General features: G+C 35.1%; 1 protein-coding gene across 8 annotated transcripts in view; it reads left to right on the top strand.

Moving 5' to 3' along the window:
* tgo (Aryl hydrocarbon receptor nuclear translocator homolog tgo) overlaps positions 1-15,392 on the top strand; it is a 144,701-nt gene that overhangs the window by 52,725 nt on the left and 76,584 nt on the right. For 2 of the 8 annotated variants that reach the window (XM_089238948.1, XM_089238945.1), the window contains exon 1: positions 2,805-3,368. The exons of 4 other annotated variants lie outside the window; for them this stretch is intronic. In XM_089238948.1, coding sequence (XP_089095074.1) covers positions 3,187-3,368 — 182 coding nt within the window. In that variant the 5' untranslated portion in view covers positions 2,805-3,186. Of the gene's footprint in view, positions 1-2,804; positions 3,369-15,392 lie in introns of those variants that run through there. 2 more of the 8 variants (XM_089238944.1, XM_089238946.1) reach the window with 2 other exon arrangements.

Below are 15,392 nucleotides of genomic sequence, written 5' to 3'. Positions count from 1 at the left end.
AGCTTCTAAGAGCCAGAAATACAATTGAAAATGATTGTTTCGCCCGTAAAATACGAGACATATATATATATAAACTATGCCGGAGGTAAAGGGCACCATGTCCGTTTTCGTCAATATTGAGATAACGCTATTAATTTACAGAACTTTCTTTACACTACACATAGGGGTATGCATGGTCGCTCATTTTGGTTCGAACAACCCACGTTTTTCTTACGAGTTGAATGGTGTCACTATCCCGGATGCAACTAGGCTTACCGATTTGGGAATTCTCATTGACGAGCGGCTTCGGTTTTCTGAACATTGTTCAACGGTGGTAAAAAAAACGAATATAGAATGCTCTGTTTTATTTTTAAAAAGGTGTCTTCGCGTTCTTTTAAAGTCATTCTTCCGCTTTTCCGAGGTTCAGTTCTTCTTGAACTGGAGTATGCTGTAAGGTTTTGGAGACCATACCTACGGAGGGACATAGACTTGGTTGAAGGGCTGCAGAGAAGAGCTACGCATGTCCTCGTTGGCACACGCGCCTAGAGTAATGCAAACACCAAACATGGAAGAGAGACTTAATTTTTTGAATATGTTCACATTGGATGAACGCAGGTGTCGGGGAGATATGATCGAAGTGTTCAAAATTTTCAACGGTATGGATAGGATGGACCATGATTTATTAATGCGCTGTCAATCAACTGCTTGTACAAGAGGACACCAGTATCGTTTGGTAAGGGACAATTCCAAGTTATGGTGTCGCAGGGAATTTTTCTCTAATAGGGTTAATAAATGGAATAGCTTACCCCCCCGGGGGTAGTAAATTCTAACACAGGTGACACGTTTAAAAAAAATGCGATAAACATGTTCGGGTTAATCGAGAAGCTATCCATACTTAGAATAAGACAACCATAAATACATTTTATGGGCATTGTATGATATTTTATCGTGTATATATATATATTGTTTATAGTCTTTGTAATTGCATTTGTAATTGGGGGGGTTGCTGTATTTTAGAAATATATGACATCCATATTTGCTATGGGCATCTTTTTCTCTCCACCTCGTTGGGCATTTTGCCCGTTGTGGCCTTGTATTTGTATAGGAAACTAAGTCCTGTTACAATGAGTAAGATATATAATGTAAGAGATATCCACTTTATAAAACAAGCGAGCTCCACAGAAAGCCATACTAAAAAAAATCTTTAAACTGCTATCGTGAAATTTTCCTTTTGACAAGGTGCCCTTTACCTCCGACATACAGATATTCGCCGTACGCCCTTTGCTCCCACTAATTCGCCCTCTCCAACATACAGTCGGATCCCGTTTTAACGAATACCGTTATAGCGAAAATCTCGTTTTAACGAACACTTTTTATTCCCCCAAATAAGTTTACATAGGAACAATGCTAGGTAACCTCGAATTCCTTTATAACGAAATTTCGTTTTAACGAAGTGATTCCTCCGGTCTCTTGGCGTTCATTATAACGGGATTCGACTGTATCACTTTGGATCCGCGCCTGCGGTGGATATCTAGAAAGCGCTACCTGTTAGCACGTCTTGTATGCTACGGGGAATTACTTGTTGTTAAAAAAAAAAACTCCTCTATTTCAGTGAAAACTGCATCGTCGATGCTTTTCAAATCACGTTTGATTTTTCTGAAACTTTTGGATCACCTGGTAGATGGCAGTGATAAAAGAACAACTGTTGTGATCGGGTAAAGCAGTAATTAGTAGTGTTTTAAAAGCATCAAATCTGTCTCACCCGTTGAAAGAATATGGAAAAGCATGTTGATTGATGAAAAAATTTATGAACATTATTTGCTTCTTTATAAATTAATTATAAATATGAAGACAACTTTGAATTAAATGAATGAAACTATTAGCGTAAACCCAAATGATGTCAGTTAAATCAAATTAAGCAAAAATGTATTCATGTTGAGTATATCATATACTCTAATAAATTTTTAAAATTCTTCAGGACATATATATATCAACCAAAAAATATATTCATTCTATATTATGTATATATATACAGTATATGTATACAACTGCTATGTAAAAGTTTTTCGTTTTAAATAAAGATCATTCAATTTATTACTCATTTGTTCATATTCAGACTAAATTTCTAAAATATCTGAGTTTAAACAAGTTTGTACTTCAATGTAGAATGAGATTGGTGTCTAAGTTGATTATTATTAACTTTTAGTATTTCGTAGGTGATTTTTGTTCAAATAAATATGTTTGTTACATCAATTGAGTTATGGTGTCCAAAAAAAACGAAAGTTAACTTTTATCGGCTGCTATTTGCCCCTTTCAAAATTAGGACGAGAATATATTACACCCGATTTGCTTCGAAATCGTAGCTACCAGTCAATCTAGACTAAATGGTAAATATACATTTCCTGATGGTAGTCAATTTCATGAATATTAACATGCCATTTATCACCTGTATTTCTTCCCGTACATTCGTAACCCCGTTTGACCAGCCGGCGTTTCTTCATGTCCGAAATGTATAAATAACGCTCAATGTTCTTTTTTTCTTTTTATCTAATGAAAGTAATTTTGATTCTAATCGATTAACGATTATCTTTAAAAGAGCGAAATATCAGTGGTCTTCAATCACCGCGTCATTTTCGAGTGACTTCTTGTCGTTGATTTAGTTTAGTGGTTGTTTATCTTGTGTAGCTTCTCTATTTATCTAAAGGTCGAGGCAGCGAACGGGAAGAACGGCTGGAGCAATGTGGAGTTGTTCCATCACTACTGCCGATTACGGCGCCACCGAGCTGCTTTTTTGTGCTTTTCTCCTCTCGCTATATGGTCACCCTACACGTCCTCTCTCTGAACGGTGGTGGTGCGCAGGGCAATGCATTGTGTGCTGCGCTAGCGGGTTGGTTGGGGTGTAGCTCTGTGTGAGAACAGCGGCTGTTCTTCTCTGGCACCCTCGCACATCATAGTTTACTGGTTGTTGCGGTTGTGGATGTCCGAAGTTGCTGCTCGTTTTTGTGTTTCTTCGTTTGGTTATTATTTTTATAACGACTCGTGTTTCTGATGCAGAGTATTATGTCACGGTGACCAGTGTCCAGTTGTTGTGTTGCTTGGAAAAAAACACGTGCCAACTATTCGAATGGCGAGATTGCGATGCAAGAGGCGGAATACATGACATCGCACAGAGCCGCCGTCGAGTGACCACTATTAGTGGACACCGCCATGTTTACCTACGCAGGACCGCCGCACTACACGCCGCCCACGTCATATATCGCTCCCGCTGTCGGACCGATGCCAGGCGTCGGGGCCATGGCGGCGCCCCCTCCAGCGCCCACGGCCACTGCCCAGCCCCTTACTCCCGGTGCTACACCATCGTCACCTCACAGCAAAAGACGTAGATTTGTGTAAGTAGATTGCTTCTTGAACAGTGATTTCAAACAAAGACACCCACCCCTTAAGAAAAATATTCATTGTCTCGTGCCAATGAAACCTGAGGGCGAAAAAAGTTTGATAGAAATATATAGAGCACAGTATTTATATAAAATAATCCAGTCGAATGGTTACGTTGTAATCAATTTCAGATTTGATTTCCGGTATGATTAAAGTATCGAGCTTAGTATGCAAAGCTATTTAATTATTGTTTTGTGAAAAATTCGTGATTGTGTTCTGAAATGTGTGCAAGTGGTTCTAGTATAACTAAATAATCTGTGATATTAGTATGCTATAGTATGCACGTGAAATAAGTAATATATAGTAATACGTGAATATACATTTAGTGATAAAGACAGTCGTGACATATCTCCCTTCCAATGTATCATCAGTATTCAAACATCAAGGTTATAGAGTGAACTCAATCATTAATTTTAATGCGATTTCTGTCGCATGTGGCACACTAGAAAAAATAGTAAATGCGTGAAGTCAGAATCGAATAACTGAATTTAATATCCATGTAAATACGCTATACAATGTATGTATACAGTGTTAATTAAGATGACAAGTTGGTTTTAGTTAGGTCGCATAACGTGTTCCATAATTTTTCCTCGGAGGTTTTGTATCGTTATGCCGTGAAAGGATCATAGGTGTGCTGCAAAGGTTTTTAAAGGAACTTAATTATTTTATAAAGACGTCCAAAGCACAATATTGATTATACAAACACTTTCATTGACATAATATTTCTGTTTTGGATAAGATATCCCTTTATTTTAAGTGGGTGTATGTCAGCATATTAATAAATTCTCTTAATTCTATTAATAAAAATACTCTTTTTAAATATTAAAAAGTGGAAGGGTTAAAACAAATAAAAGAAATGACAGAATATGAATAAGGATGGATTGACGCAGAGAGTATATTATATATTAACGCACTTCAAACCAGAAAGGAAGGTATGAAAATCTTTCTCGTATATTATGTGACTCGTACAAAACGTGTCCATGTGAAAAATCTCTTAATAAAAATAGAGCAACGATTCCGTTGAATGCTTCAATGAAGAAAATTATTAAGAAATCGGACATGAAAAAAGCTGAAATGAAGCTTACTTCTACAATTTTCGCTAACATTCATTGGCTTATCAACTGAATTATAATTCTTTAAACTAATAGCATGGATGATTAGTAATGCTGGTTCTAAACGTGCGCTTCTCTTTCTGATAGTATCCATTGTGTTCAATAATAAATTATAATATATAAGAGCGAGAAAGAGAATCGGTAATTGAGTGCCAGAAAAAGAATTGAGTAATTAATTAAGTGGAATTGTGTTTTTTAAGTGTAATATTTGTTTTACATTTGTTTAAACATTGTAGTTACTCAGAATCAGATTCGCCGACGTGAAGAAAACATTGCAGGGGCCGAAAATTGATGGTCGTCCAGTATATACGGGACTCAAGCGCGTACGCAGGTGGAGGAAGGTGCATTGCATTGTTTTTTCAGAAATTATTGGGGGGCTCAGCCCCTTTACAAAATTTATTCGGGGGGGGGGGCTTAAATGGTCTCAGCCCCTAGGTTCCGGTGCCTATGCTCAGAATAGGAAGTTAGTGGGATCGTGATTTAAACCGTCGTTTAGAATAGTGAGTTTTTGGTATGGACTCGAAACGCTAAGCACAATCTTCATAAATAAAAACAACGTGCTTTAAAACTGAATACTCACGTATTGCATTCAATTTTAAAAATTAAGCCATAACAAATAAAAAAAAAATGTTTAGAACAAGTTTTCCATGTCCTTAGGAATTTATATTCAGATAATGATATTGATTTTTTATGCGGAAAATGTTGCCACTAATGAAGTTGAAGTATACATAAATACCGAGTATTTGTTTTTTCTCATGAAACAATGGAAATTTTGCGCATTAAGTATTGCTTTTTTTCACACCAAACATTTTCTTTTGCCTATCTTGGATATCTGTTATTGTTTGGTTAATTTCTGTCCAATTCATTCATTAAAAAGTCAGTAATTTCTTTTGTTTACGGTATACATGGTGTTTGTCCTAACTATAGTTGTTATAAAAAGTAGTCCCGAAGGATGGGAAAAAAGCCCGATCAAAATATTGCAGTTTTAAAAACACGTGCATAAATGCTTTATTTAATGGTATTTGTGAAGAAATTGGCCGTCTCTTTACCGAACTTTGAATTCATTTTAAAAGGGAGATTTTGTACAGTTTGAATTAGAAAAACCGTTTCTCTTTATCAAAAATTCATTTTTAAGTATTCTAGGATATAGTTTTTCGTTACCGCTTGTCACACAATTGATCATATTTATTTTCATCTTCCAAATAACGAAAAGTGTGTATTTGTTGAAGTGAAAATATCAGATTTTGGTTTCTCTCAATTACTAAATTGACGCTTGCAAATGATATAAAAATAATATTTTGTATCATGAGCCGCAACATTTATTGATAAAGTCAACCGCTAGAGTTGGAGAAACGTGGAGAAAATAACTCAAATCCATAAACTAAATCCACCATAAACTCTGCGAACCTAATCAGCTAATTGCATAATGATGGTTTTCATCAGGTTGTAGACCGGTGTTTGTAGCGGTTTTATTTTATGCGGGGGGCGGTAGGTATCGCCTACTTATGATAATTTTCACGATATTTTTCTAAGAATTTCTTAGAATCGAAAGCAAGAAAGTTTTCGTTATTCATTGATAATGTGTTTTAATTTGCTTGTTAGAAAATATCATTTTGTGCAAAATATTTGATTTAAATTTCTAAAAAACTCGTTGTATTTGCATTGGTTTATAATATTCCATTGAATGACATCCGTGTATTTTTTTTTCGAATTTTCGATATCAAAAATAAAAGATAACCAGAAATTCAATTCTTAAATTTGTTTGAGATTCTAGTACAATCCTTAAGAGGTGTCGCGAACTAGGCTTCAAAAAGCCGATTTTTCAAACATAACTTTAAAAAAAAGAGTTGTCAATTTGTTTTTTTCAAAACAAAAGAAAGAAATGAATAAGTAGTGTAAAGTATCTAAGAAACAAACTTTAAACATGTTTTTCTCTGATCGAATGTCTGAAGTTTTTGTAGAAATGTTTATTTAACACGTTTCAATAAAATTTCTTAATTAGCAATTGACTAATGGGAAATTATTTTTTAAAAATTTTTGAATTCTCAAATTTTAGAAATTTCTTTTTTTTAATTTTTCAAATTTATAAAATTTTAACGAATGTTTAAATATCCACATTTGAGCTTTTTTCATTTTACTGATACATGTCGTATAAATATTTCTATAAAATTTCAGCAACTTTGTGAAGTTTTTTTTTCAATTTTATAAGCACCTCCGAAAACAGTAATTTGAGAAAAAGTTTTTTTGTTGGATATTTTTGCATGCCATTCATTTACATTTTCTTTTATTTTGAAAGAACCAATTAACAGATTGACACGAAACTTTTGCATTTTTGAAAAACCAACTTTTTGAAGCCGAGGTCGTAACATCCCTTAACTTAGGAAATGTGTAAAACAATAAAATTAAACAAAAGCTATCAAATAAATGTTTTCATTTTTCTATTGGCAGTTTCCAATACTTGCCGGCCAACGTTGATGTGTTGTTTTAACGTACTCGGGTGTTTTTAATGGGGCTTCCGTTATTCTATTGATTTATATAATTGCGCTGCTTGCTTTTATGGGTTTAATCGACAGTTTCATCGCGAAACTAAATTTTTCCCGTAATATAAGAGTATCGCATAATGATTTCTCAGTTTTCTATGATAATGTGCATTTTGTATTCATCCAAAAAAAAATTTTGAAATTAGAAGTCTTTTGTTTATCTTTCGAAATACTTGCTGGGAATTCTGACGTCTATTTTAAAAAACGAAAAAGAAACAAAAAAAAACTTACATTTACATGTATTTGATTTCTTTCGTAGTTATGAAATATAACGGCGTTTCCAATTTTTTTTTTCGTCACTCGCTTGGAAGGCTTCATATGTAAGAAATTTTGATATTCACAAAATTCCACCCACGTTTTCACACCATCGATTTTATTCCTGTATTCTGACATCTTTGTTATGTTCTTCCAGCTTCTGAATTTTGCTTGTGACGAGTTACATTAGCTTTTTTTTTCTCGAAAACTAAAGTGCTGTTGGCATGCATATGCTGCTTTATTCATTTCTAATGCATTCCTTTGTTTGCGACTACTTCTAGTTACAAACTATAGATTTTCAATCCCTCCGAGTTTAGCGAGTCGTTCTCTTTGCAATCACACAAATTCCTTTTAATACGATATAGTATAGTAAAAAATATGTCAGTGTTTTGTGGTGGTTTAAAGTTATTTTGGGTAATGGTAGCACAAGTCGGTAGAACACTCTCGCCTAAATAAATTACAGAAGGATGTTCAGAGTTGTTGAGAGTTCAGTCATTTATCAGAATATTTCTTGACCCAGAGGTACAACATAAATGGTGCCAAGACGACCTCAAGAAGTTAGCGCACTAACTTCTCGGCAAGAGATACTAAAGAAAAAACTTTTAGAACGGTCGTTTAGAATTGGCTATTAACTGTAGGTACCGGACTGACCTCGTGCTCACAAAATTACCGTGGTACTGGGATGACCAAGGTTTTTCTCATCGAATAACTAATCTACACTGCGTGGCCAATAAAAAAAGTCGCACACGCTAACGCTTTGTAGGATCGCGTTTAACATAGATTAAACAGGGATTCGGTTAGGAATTAATTTTATATGAAGTCATACAGTACTTCAACTCGGGGCCGCATCTAGGTGCTTGGTCAGTTGGGGCAAGCACGCATTTTAGCGCCCCCTTGTAATGTTGAAGGAGAGAAAAAAAAGGATGAAATTTTCGCCCCTCTGGTCCGGGGCACAAGACCCCCCCCCCCCCCCAGTTGCGGCCCTGCTCCAACTCTTATTTTTAGCCAAATTCGCATTACTGTTTCACTAAGATCCTTGATAGATACTGGAAAAATCGAATGACTCCTCATACACTTCCATGATAAGTTTTATAGTCAGCCTATGAAACTTATCATGGAGGTGTGAATGGATGCATGGTAGATGCAGAAGTGGGTGGATGAGACGGTTTAGGTGTCCAATTGATGACTGGTTTATCACTTTTCGCAATTTGAGAAAAAATTTATTTTGGCATCGTCATTCTGGACCTTCCTTTCGTCTTCAGAGCAGAAAATATCCATTGATGGGTAAATATGATCATTGAGTATAGTAAAATACTCAGCAGATTTCATTTTATTGCTGATCCTAGTCTAGAGCAATAGAAAAAAAAACCCCGATCGCAACATTTCATCCTGAGACTTGCACAGTTGGTGCAATCTTTTTTTTTACATACAATGTACTTACTAGTTTTCTAAATTAAAAAAGCTACTCTTGAGTGTATGTATAACTAGACAGCCAGACTCAATAATATTTTGAACATGTACGATCCTATGTTTTAGGGTTTGCTTATCGATATGCTTATCAACCAGAGCAAAGAATGTGTTTCAATTCAGTACATAACATCTCGAAAGGGATTTACAGCTCACCCCGTACTGAAATGGATTTAATCATCGTGAGCCATTTCTTGTTATGTTTTTTTTTTTTTTTGCAGTGTTTCAGGAATTCTAAAAACGTGGCGTCTTATCAACGTGATAGGTCTGCTTTTAATTCTATACGTGTAACTTGTAACGTATTTTTAATGCGACTTTTCGCGAACCTTCTCTCGGGTATTTTTTGACAATGTTTATCTTGTAATAAATCGTAACGTGTTCTCTACTCGATACAGAAAATAGAAAAATAACACCTGCGCCATCCGAAACATTTCGGGAATTCTATAGTTCGACGACCTTTTGTGCTGGACGTATCTGAACTTGATGTTGGACAAGAGAAATATCTGCAATTTTTAATATTTTCAGTCAGTCACCTATCGTGAAGAAAGTTTTAAGGGTTTTTTATAGTGAATTGGAATGTACTGAATATATTGAAATGATTGAAATAACTAAAAGGGCAAAGATATTGGAACATTTGACAATGCTTTTTCACCCTAAAGCAGTCGTGGAGTTATCGAAAATAAGTTTGAATAATTTTGAACATTTCCGAGATATATATAGATTGGGGACTCAAATATCGCCTACTTTCCTTTACCACGATTGCTTCTTCATTAATGTTAGTAAGTAGCTACTACCGAAACTACAAAGCGTTCCCCTTTAGTAGTTGTTTGTGGAAGCTAGGCTCACACACCTGTGTTGTTTTTCCTTTTCTCTTTTACCGGGGCGCGGTAGCCCGGTCGATAAGATGCTCGCCTAAAGTACCAAAGGATGTTTAGAGGTGTCGCGAGTTCGATACCCAGTTCGTCCTTGTCAGAAAACTTTCCTGACACAATGGTACAACAAAAAACGGCGACTTGACCGCAGCAAAAATTGCTACCGCAGGGAGTCCCCCATCGAGGAGTTAGCGCACCAACCTCTCGATGAGTATGAAAAACAAGCCTGCCGTTCGGAATCGGCAATAAATTGTAGGTCCCGGTCTAATTAGCCCTCGTGTGCAGAAAATGACCGTGGTGCGACAAAAATGATCAAATGATCAAATGAATAATTTTGAACATTTCCGAGATATATATAGATTGGGGACTCAAATATCGCCTACTTTCCTTTACCACGATTGCTTCTTCATTAATGTTAGTAAGTAGCTACTACCGAAACTACAAAGCGTTCCCCTTTAGTAGTTGTTTGTGGAAGCTAGGCTCACACACCTGTGTTGTTTTTCCTTTTCTCTTTGAATTTTTTTCTGATTTTCGTGTACGATAAGTTAATAAACACTTTTCATTACTTTTAGTATAATCAATAAAGTTCGAGTGATAATGTTATATCATTTGAGGCAGTGATAGTGATTGTAATAGGCTACATTTTGGTGTAGTTTGTTTCTTGGTTTGCGATTCGATTTCGAAGGTGGAGGCCTCCATGTTCAATATGGCGCCTACTTGAATGAGCCCATTATCGCAGTAGGCCAGAGGTTCTCAAACTTTTGTCACCGCGGCTCCCGTACGTGAATTCATGGTCCATTCGTGACTCCCCGCAATGATTTAGTAGTTATTTTCGCTTACGAAAGAACCACTTCAAAGCGTAAATAGGCACACAAATCAATATCTCCAGCGCTTCGCGACGCCCGCTTTGAGAAACACTGCCCTAGGCGATATACGAACACTTTCGAAATTGGTTTTTTTCCCTAGATGTCACGTAGAAAGGCGCGGGACAAGATTAAAATGAAAGGTGGTAACAGTGGTAAAAAATTAAGAGATGGGACTATTGAAAGCATCGGAAGCTTTTTAAGTACCTGGATCTACATTAAAAGACTACGTAAAAAAACCTGAAGATGAACTTCAAAAATTACTTAATGTGCCACTAGGACAAAGGCCTGTTTTATCTCCTGATGTAGATTTGATGATCAATTTGTTGGGGTATTATTTACAAAGGGATAAAACTTATTACGAACAAAGGGTTTAAAAAGAATGGAATTTCAACTTGCCATTAGAAATAATTTAAGCCACCGCCACCTTTCTGAGAAAAACAAAAAGTTCAGGTAGAAAGTGGCAGGTTTTTTTTTCAAGAGACACCCTGCCTTGTCTCTGGAAAAGAAAAAAAAAGCAAAAAGCACTATATCACTTGAAAGTCCATCAACTTCTGGAAAAACATCAGTCTAAGCCGTAAAGGAACCAGCTCCAAAAAAACGTAAATCGGAAAAACGGAAGGAAGTTTTTCCTCTTCAGAAGATGATGAAGAACCTCCATTTGTGTCAACTGACTACAACGACAGCAGTTGTGGCAAAGATGGTAATTATCAGGGCCGCAACTAGTGGGGAGCAGATGGGTCTGGTGTCCCTGGCGCTGTACCAGAAGTGGCGCTGAATTCACCCTTTGACTGCATCTTCTACATGGTAAGGGGGCACCAAAATGCCGGTTTGCCCCAGGCGACAAAGTATCCTGCTAATGATGATAGCCAAGCCCTGGTAATGATGCCCAATATTCAATTTTTGATAGACACAAATGATTGTCATAGAATGACATAGTTAAAATGTGTGATATGTAACAAATGGTCTCACGAAAAATTATGTAAGAGGAAAGTAAAGAAAAAGTTATATTTTGTGTAGAATGTTTGTTTTTTTTTTGTTTTTTTTATGTATTTAGGAAAAGTGTTAAAAGGGTATGCTAACTATGTTACTAAAAGTGGCTCCCCCCCCCCTAGTTACGGCCCTGGTTATGCATTTATATGGTTTTTAATTCTATTATACAAGTGAAGGTTAAATACAGTAATTTAATAAATCTAAATAAATATAAAGTGACCAGAGCAGAGTTTTTAGAAGGTAATATTAAAAACTCACAGGAAAGTTAATTTTGAGTGTTTGAATTGTATCTGTTTCTATAAACTCATCGTGTCATATAAGTTTTCTAATTCCGAAAAGGTTTCATACTTTCCTTTTTTTATTGGCACAGCCCTTATTGCATCACAAACTTAGTTTGAATGCAATTTTAAAACAGCTAAGGTTAAGAAAAATTATCCTTCCGTATCAATTTGAAAAAGGACTTGAGGCATTTCTTGCCAAATATCTCGCTGCGCTTACATTTTCACCCACAATAATTTCTTGTATGCTCACATCGATGCGGTGTCGAAGTTAATTTTAGCTTAAAAAAACAGTCTTTAGGAAATTGACTATAGACATTATAGTATAAAATTCAAATACTAACCAATTAAATTGCATCTTAACTACCACTTAGAATTAGTTCTGTACATTTTTCAAACAATTTCCAACAAATATTTGTCTGTAGATTAAATGAAAGTTAAAATTTCATCCTGAAAAGGTGTGGCAACGATGTTGAAGAAAATTTTTTTTGACTGTGTAATTACGCCCTTGCGACAGTTTCACCTAGAAATGCGATAATGTCAATATTCCATATAAATGTGAATTATAATAAAACGCACGTATTATGTATAAAATAGAAGTCGATATGCAGAGATTCTTTTACAAAAAATAATAATGATATCGTTTTCTGTATTCATTCTACTCCAAAATTTTACTGTCTAGTTCATGAATTATATCCGTCTTGTAATGCGGAAATGATTTTATTTATTTAGTTTGTATAAATAGCAGGGAACATTCTCTGCATATATTTCCTGCCATGTTTGTTAAGCACTGTGTACGATTCATGATTTTTCCACATGTCCATTCTGTCCTGCAAATGTTACATAATCCTCGGATGTCTCTGGGCCCCTATTTTTCTTTTTTGCCGTCATTTATTTTCAAACTTCTCTCCCTGTTACGGATTCTTGCGAAACGACAAATGCGAAACATAAAGATTTATCAATGTCAGGCGCTTGGTAGTTCATGGAGACAGCTTTCCGGTTACCGTTGCTTAGAAATAATTTTTTATTAAGAATGGCAGTGCTGTTGTTGAGCTTGGTGAAAGTAAATCGTGCTTTTTTTTACTAGTGGTTTCGTTTATTCCGCTCGTTCGGACATTTAAATGCGCGCAAATCCGTCAAAGAAAATAGATACGACTCAGTTGCCGGAAATCCAAAAGTTTTATGACTTTTTATTTGTTAATTCCGTTGTGATGAAAAAAAAAAACAACAGCAAATAAAATTTAAAAAATTGCTGTTAAAATACAAATTTAGCTAAAATAAACAATGTTGTTTGTAATATGTACTATGCAATCATGCGCGATAAGATAGCGTAAATCGCAGTTTCTCTAAAGATTTCATAACATTCAATTGATTTTTTTTTATATTTCGCCAATCTTTCTTTGATTCATGATACTTATTCACTGTTGAAATTTTATTTATCCATACTTAACGTCATAAAATCGAGTCGTAGCAATTGATCCAGTTTGCCGTCGAATTTTCATTCGAATTCCGGTGAATTCGTTTTCAATAAAGGAAAGAACCCAAAATCCCCTTTTCGAATCCACGAATGATTCGAATAATGAATTTTTTTTTATCTATAATACCAAACATGGTCTGAAGTGTTTTACGTGTTATGCCTAATGTGTAACGAGCCGAACTGTAGGTTGGACAAGGGTTAATTTTGTGCAATGATAAATTGAAAAAAATTAAGATGAATTTAGATAAAAAATTCACTGTTTTTTGAGTCATACCTTGTAGCCTTTATAATAGTGTGAATTGATTTTATTTTTATCAACAAGGCCCTGATGTTGTTGACCTAAAAAATCATGAAAAATTACTATAAAAAATGTCTCAAAAACTCGAAAAAATGCCTTAAAAACTAGAAGAAAAATTCCCTAAAAATGACAATATTGCTATTAAAATAACAAAAAAAATCTTTAGAAACTTGACCAGTCAGTATATTAACTGGAAGTCAAAGAAAGAAAAAATTCTTATAGTATCTATTGAAAATCACATTCATTCTCAGCATTAGATTTCATCAAATTTCTGAAAAGACAAGATAAACTTCTCTCAACATTAGCAGATGTTACTGGGGAATATTTGGAGGGGGAAGATCTGATCTACTCGGTGTTAATTTCTCTTCAATTTCAGACGTTCCTGTAAAACATCAAAAAATTTTCTACGGGCATTAAATCCGTTCCTCCATTATTTTTTCGAATTTCATGATAGCAAATTGGCCTACCTATTTTTTTAGCACGCTGACTTCATCGATGTCATCAATAATCTGCATACTTCTCTGCAAGGACCGAAGGATGCCCCCCCCCCCCCCCAGAATGCAGAAGATTGATCTTATATACGCTTTATCAGTTCTTCAATATTCCTAAGGCAAAACAAAGCTTAAGAGATCTCACTGCAGTTAATCTCACTGCATGCAGCATTCTTATAGATCAAAAACATTAAAACACGAATTTACTAGTTTCAAAGTTCCCCCTGTAGTGCATGCAAGTACTATACCATGTTCCCTTTTATAGAATGAAAATTCCTCTATCTCTCAACATCCCATATAGGATCAGAATTTCATGAATTTGCTTTCATTTATTATTTGGTTAAGTGTGGTTAGTTCTTGGAATTTTTAATGAATTCTAAATTTACGTGGAATTGATTCTCTATAAACTTTGTTTGCCATCTATAAAGGAAGATACAAGAGTAAAGAGATGAAAGTAATGCTTCTTTTTTTTTTTGTTTAAAAAAATGTTTATCCTACTTTTTATTTTGAAAGAATTTCATAAGTGAAAAATATCCTAAAAATGCCTTAAAAGTGAAAAAGTATTGAAAAATGCAAATGTCATCAACATCCGGGCGTTTTTTTTCTGGTTATCAGTGTTAAAATCAATCATTTGTTTTAGAACTTCACAAGTCTACTGATATAAAAGAGTTTTAAAAAAAATCCAATATAGTTTTTTTCATCTAGTAATTGTAGAGATTTAATTTGACTTCTGAGGTGGCATCTCAGCTTTTAGAATTCGCATCTCTGATATGACCGACGCCCATGACAACGATGTATTCATTCCCTTATTAAGATGGATCTCAGATAAAGTATATTTCCGTTTGCAGCGTGTTAGTAATTATCGGTTTCCTGTTTTTCGAGCCATCTGTTTTACCACAATCTGTGTTATTAGGATAGAAAAAAGAGTAATGAAGAGGGTATTCAAAAAACGAGACGTTAAGCAGTTGCCCGTCGCTGATGGTAGTGGTTGAATGTCCTCATCATATACAGGCGATATACAAATAAATAAAAGTTTTTACTGAGGGATATATAAATGGAGAAACCGAATATAGTGGGGGAAAAGGGTATTAATAAGGTTCATTGTTAGAAACATTTTTTTGAAAGTTTATTTTATGCTGTTTGTCATTATATTGTTTAATAATTGCTTGTTATCACTCTTTCGCTAACTGTGCGCGCATTGTCTCGAGTAACAAGCTACTTTTTCCTACAGAACTTCTGACATCATTTCAATACATTCAATTATAAGCGTGACTTGAAACTCGTGAATTATCTCGAAGCGACTAGCCGTGTTTCTTAAAACGGCCACAAAAT

This window comes from Pholcus phalangioides, unplaced genomic scaffold, assembly GCF_987345545.1.
Source record: "Pholcus phalangioides strain wild (caught in Gottingen) unplaced genomic scaffold, Ppha-v1.0 ptg000011l_1, whole genome shotgun sequence".
In the NCBI taxonomy this organism is placed as follows: Eukaryota; Metazoa; Arthropoda; class Arachnida; order Araneae; family Pholcidae; genus Pholcus; species Pholcus phalangioides.
The sequence above is the reverse complement of the archived record's forward strand: the minus strand, read 5'-3'. Positions and strand labels throughout refer to the sequence as shown.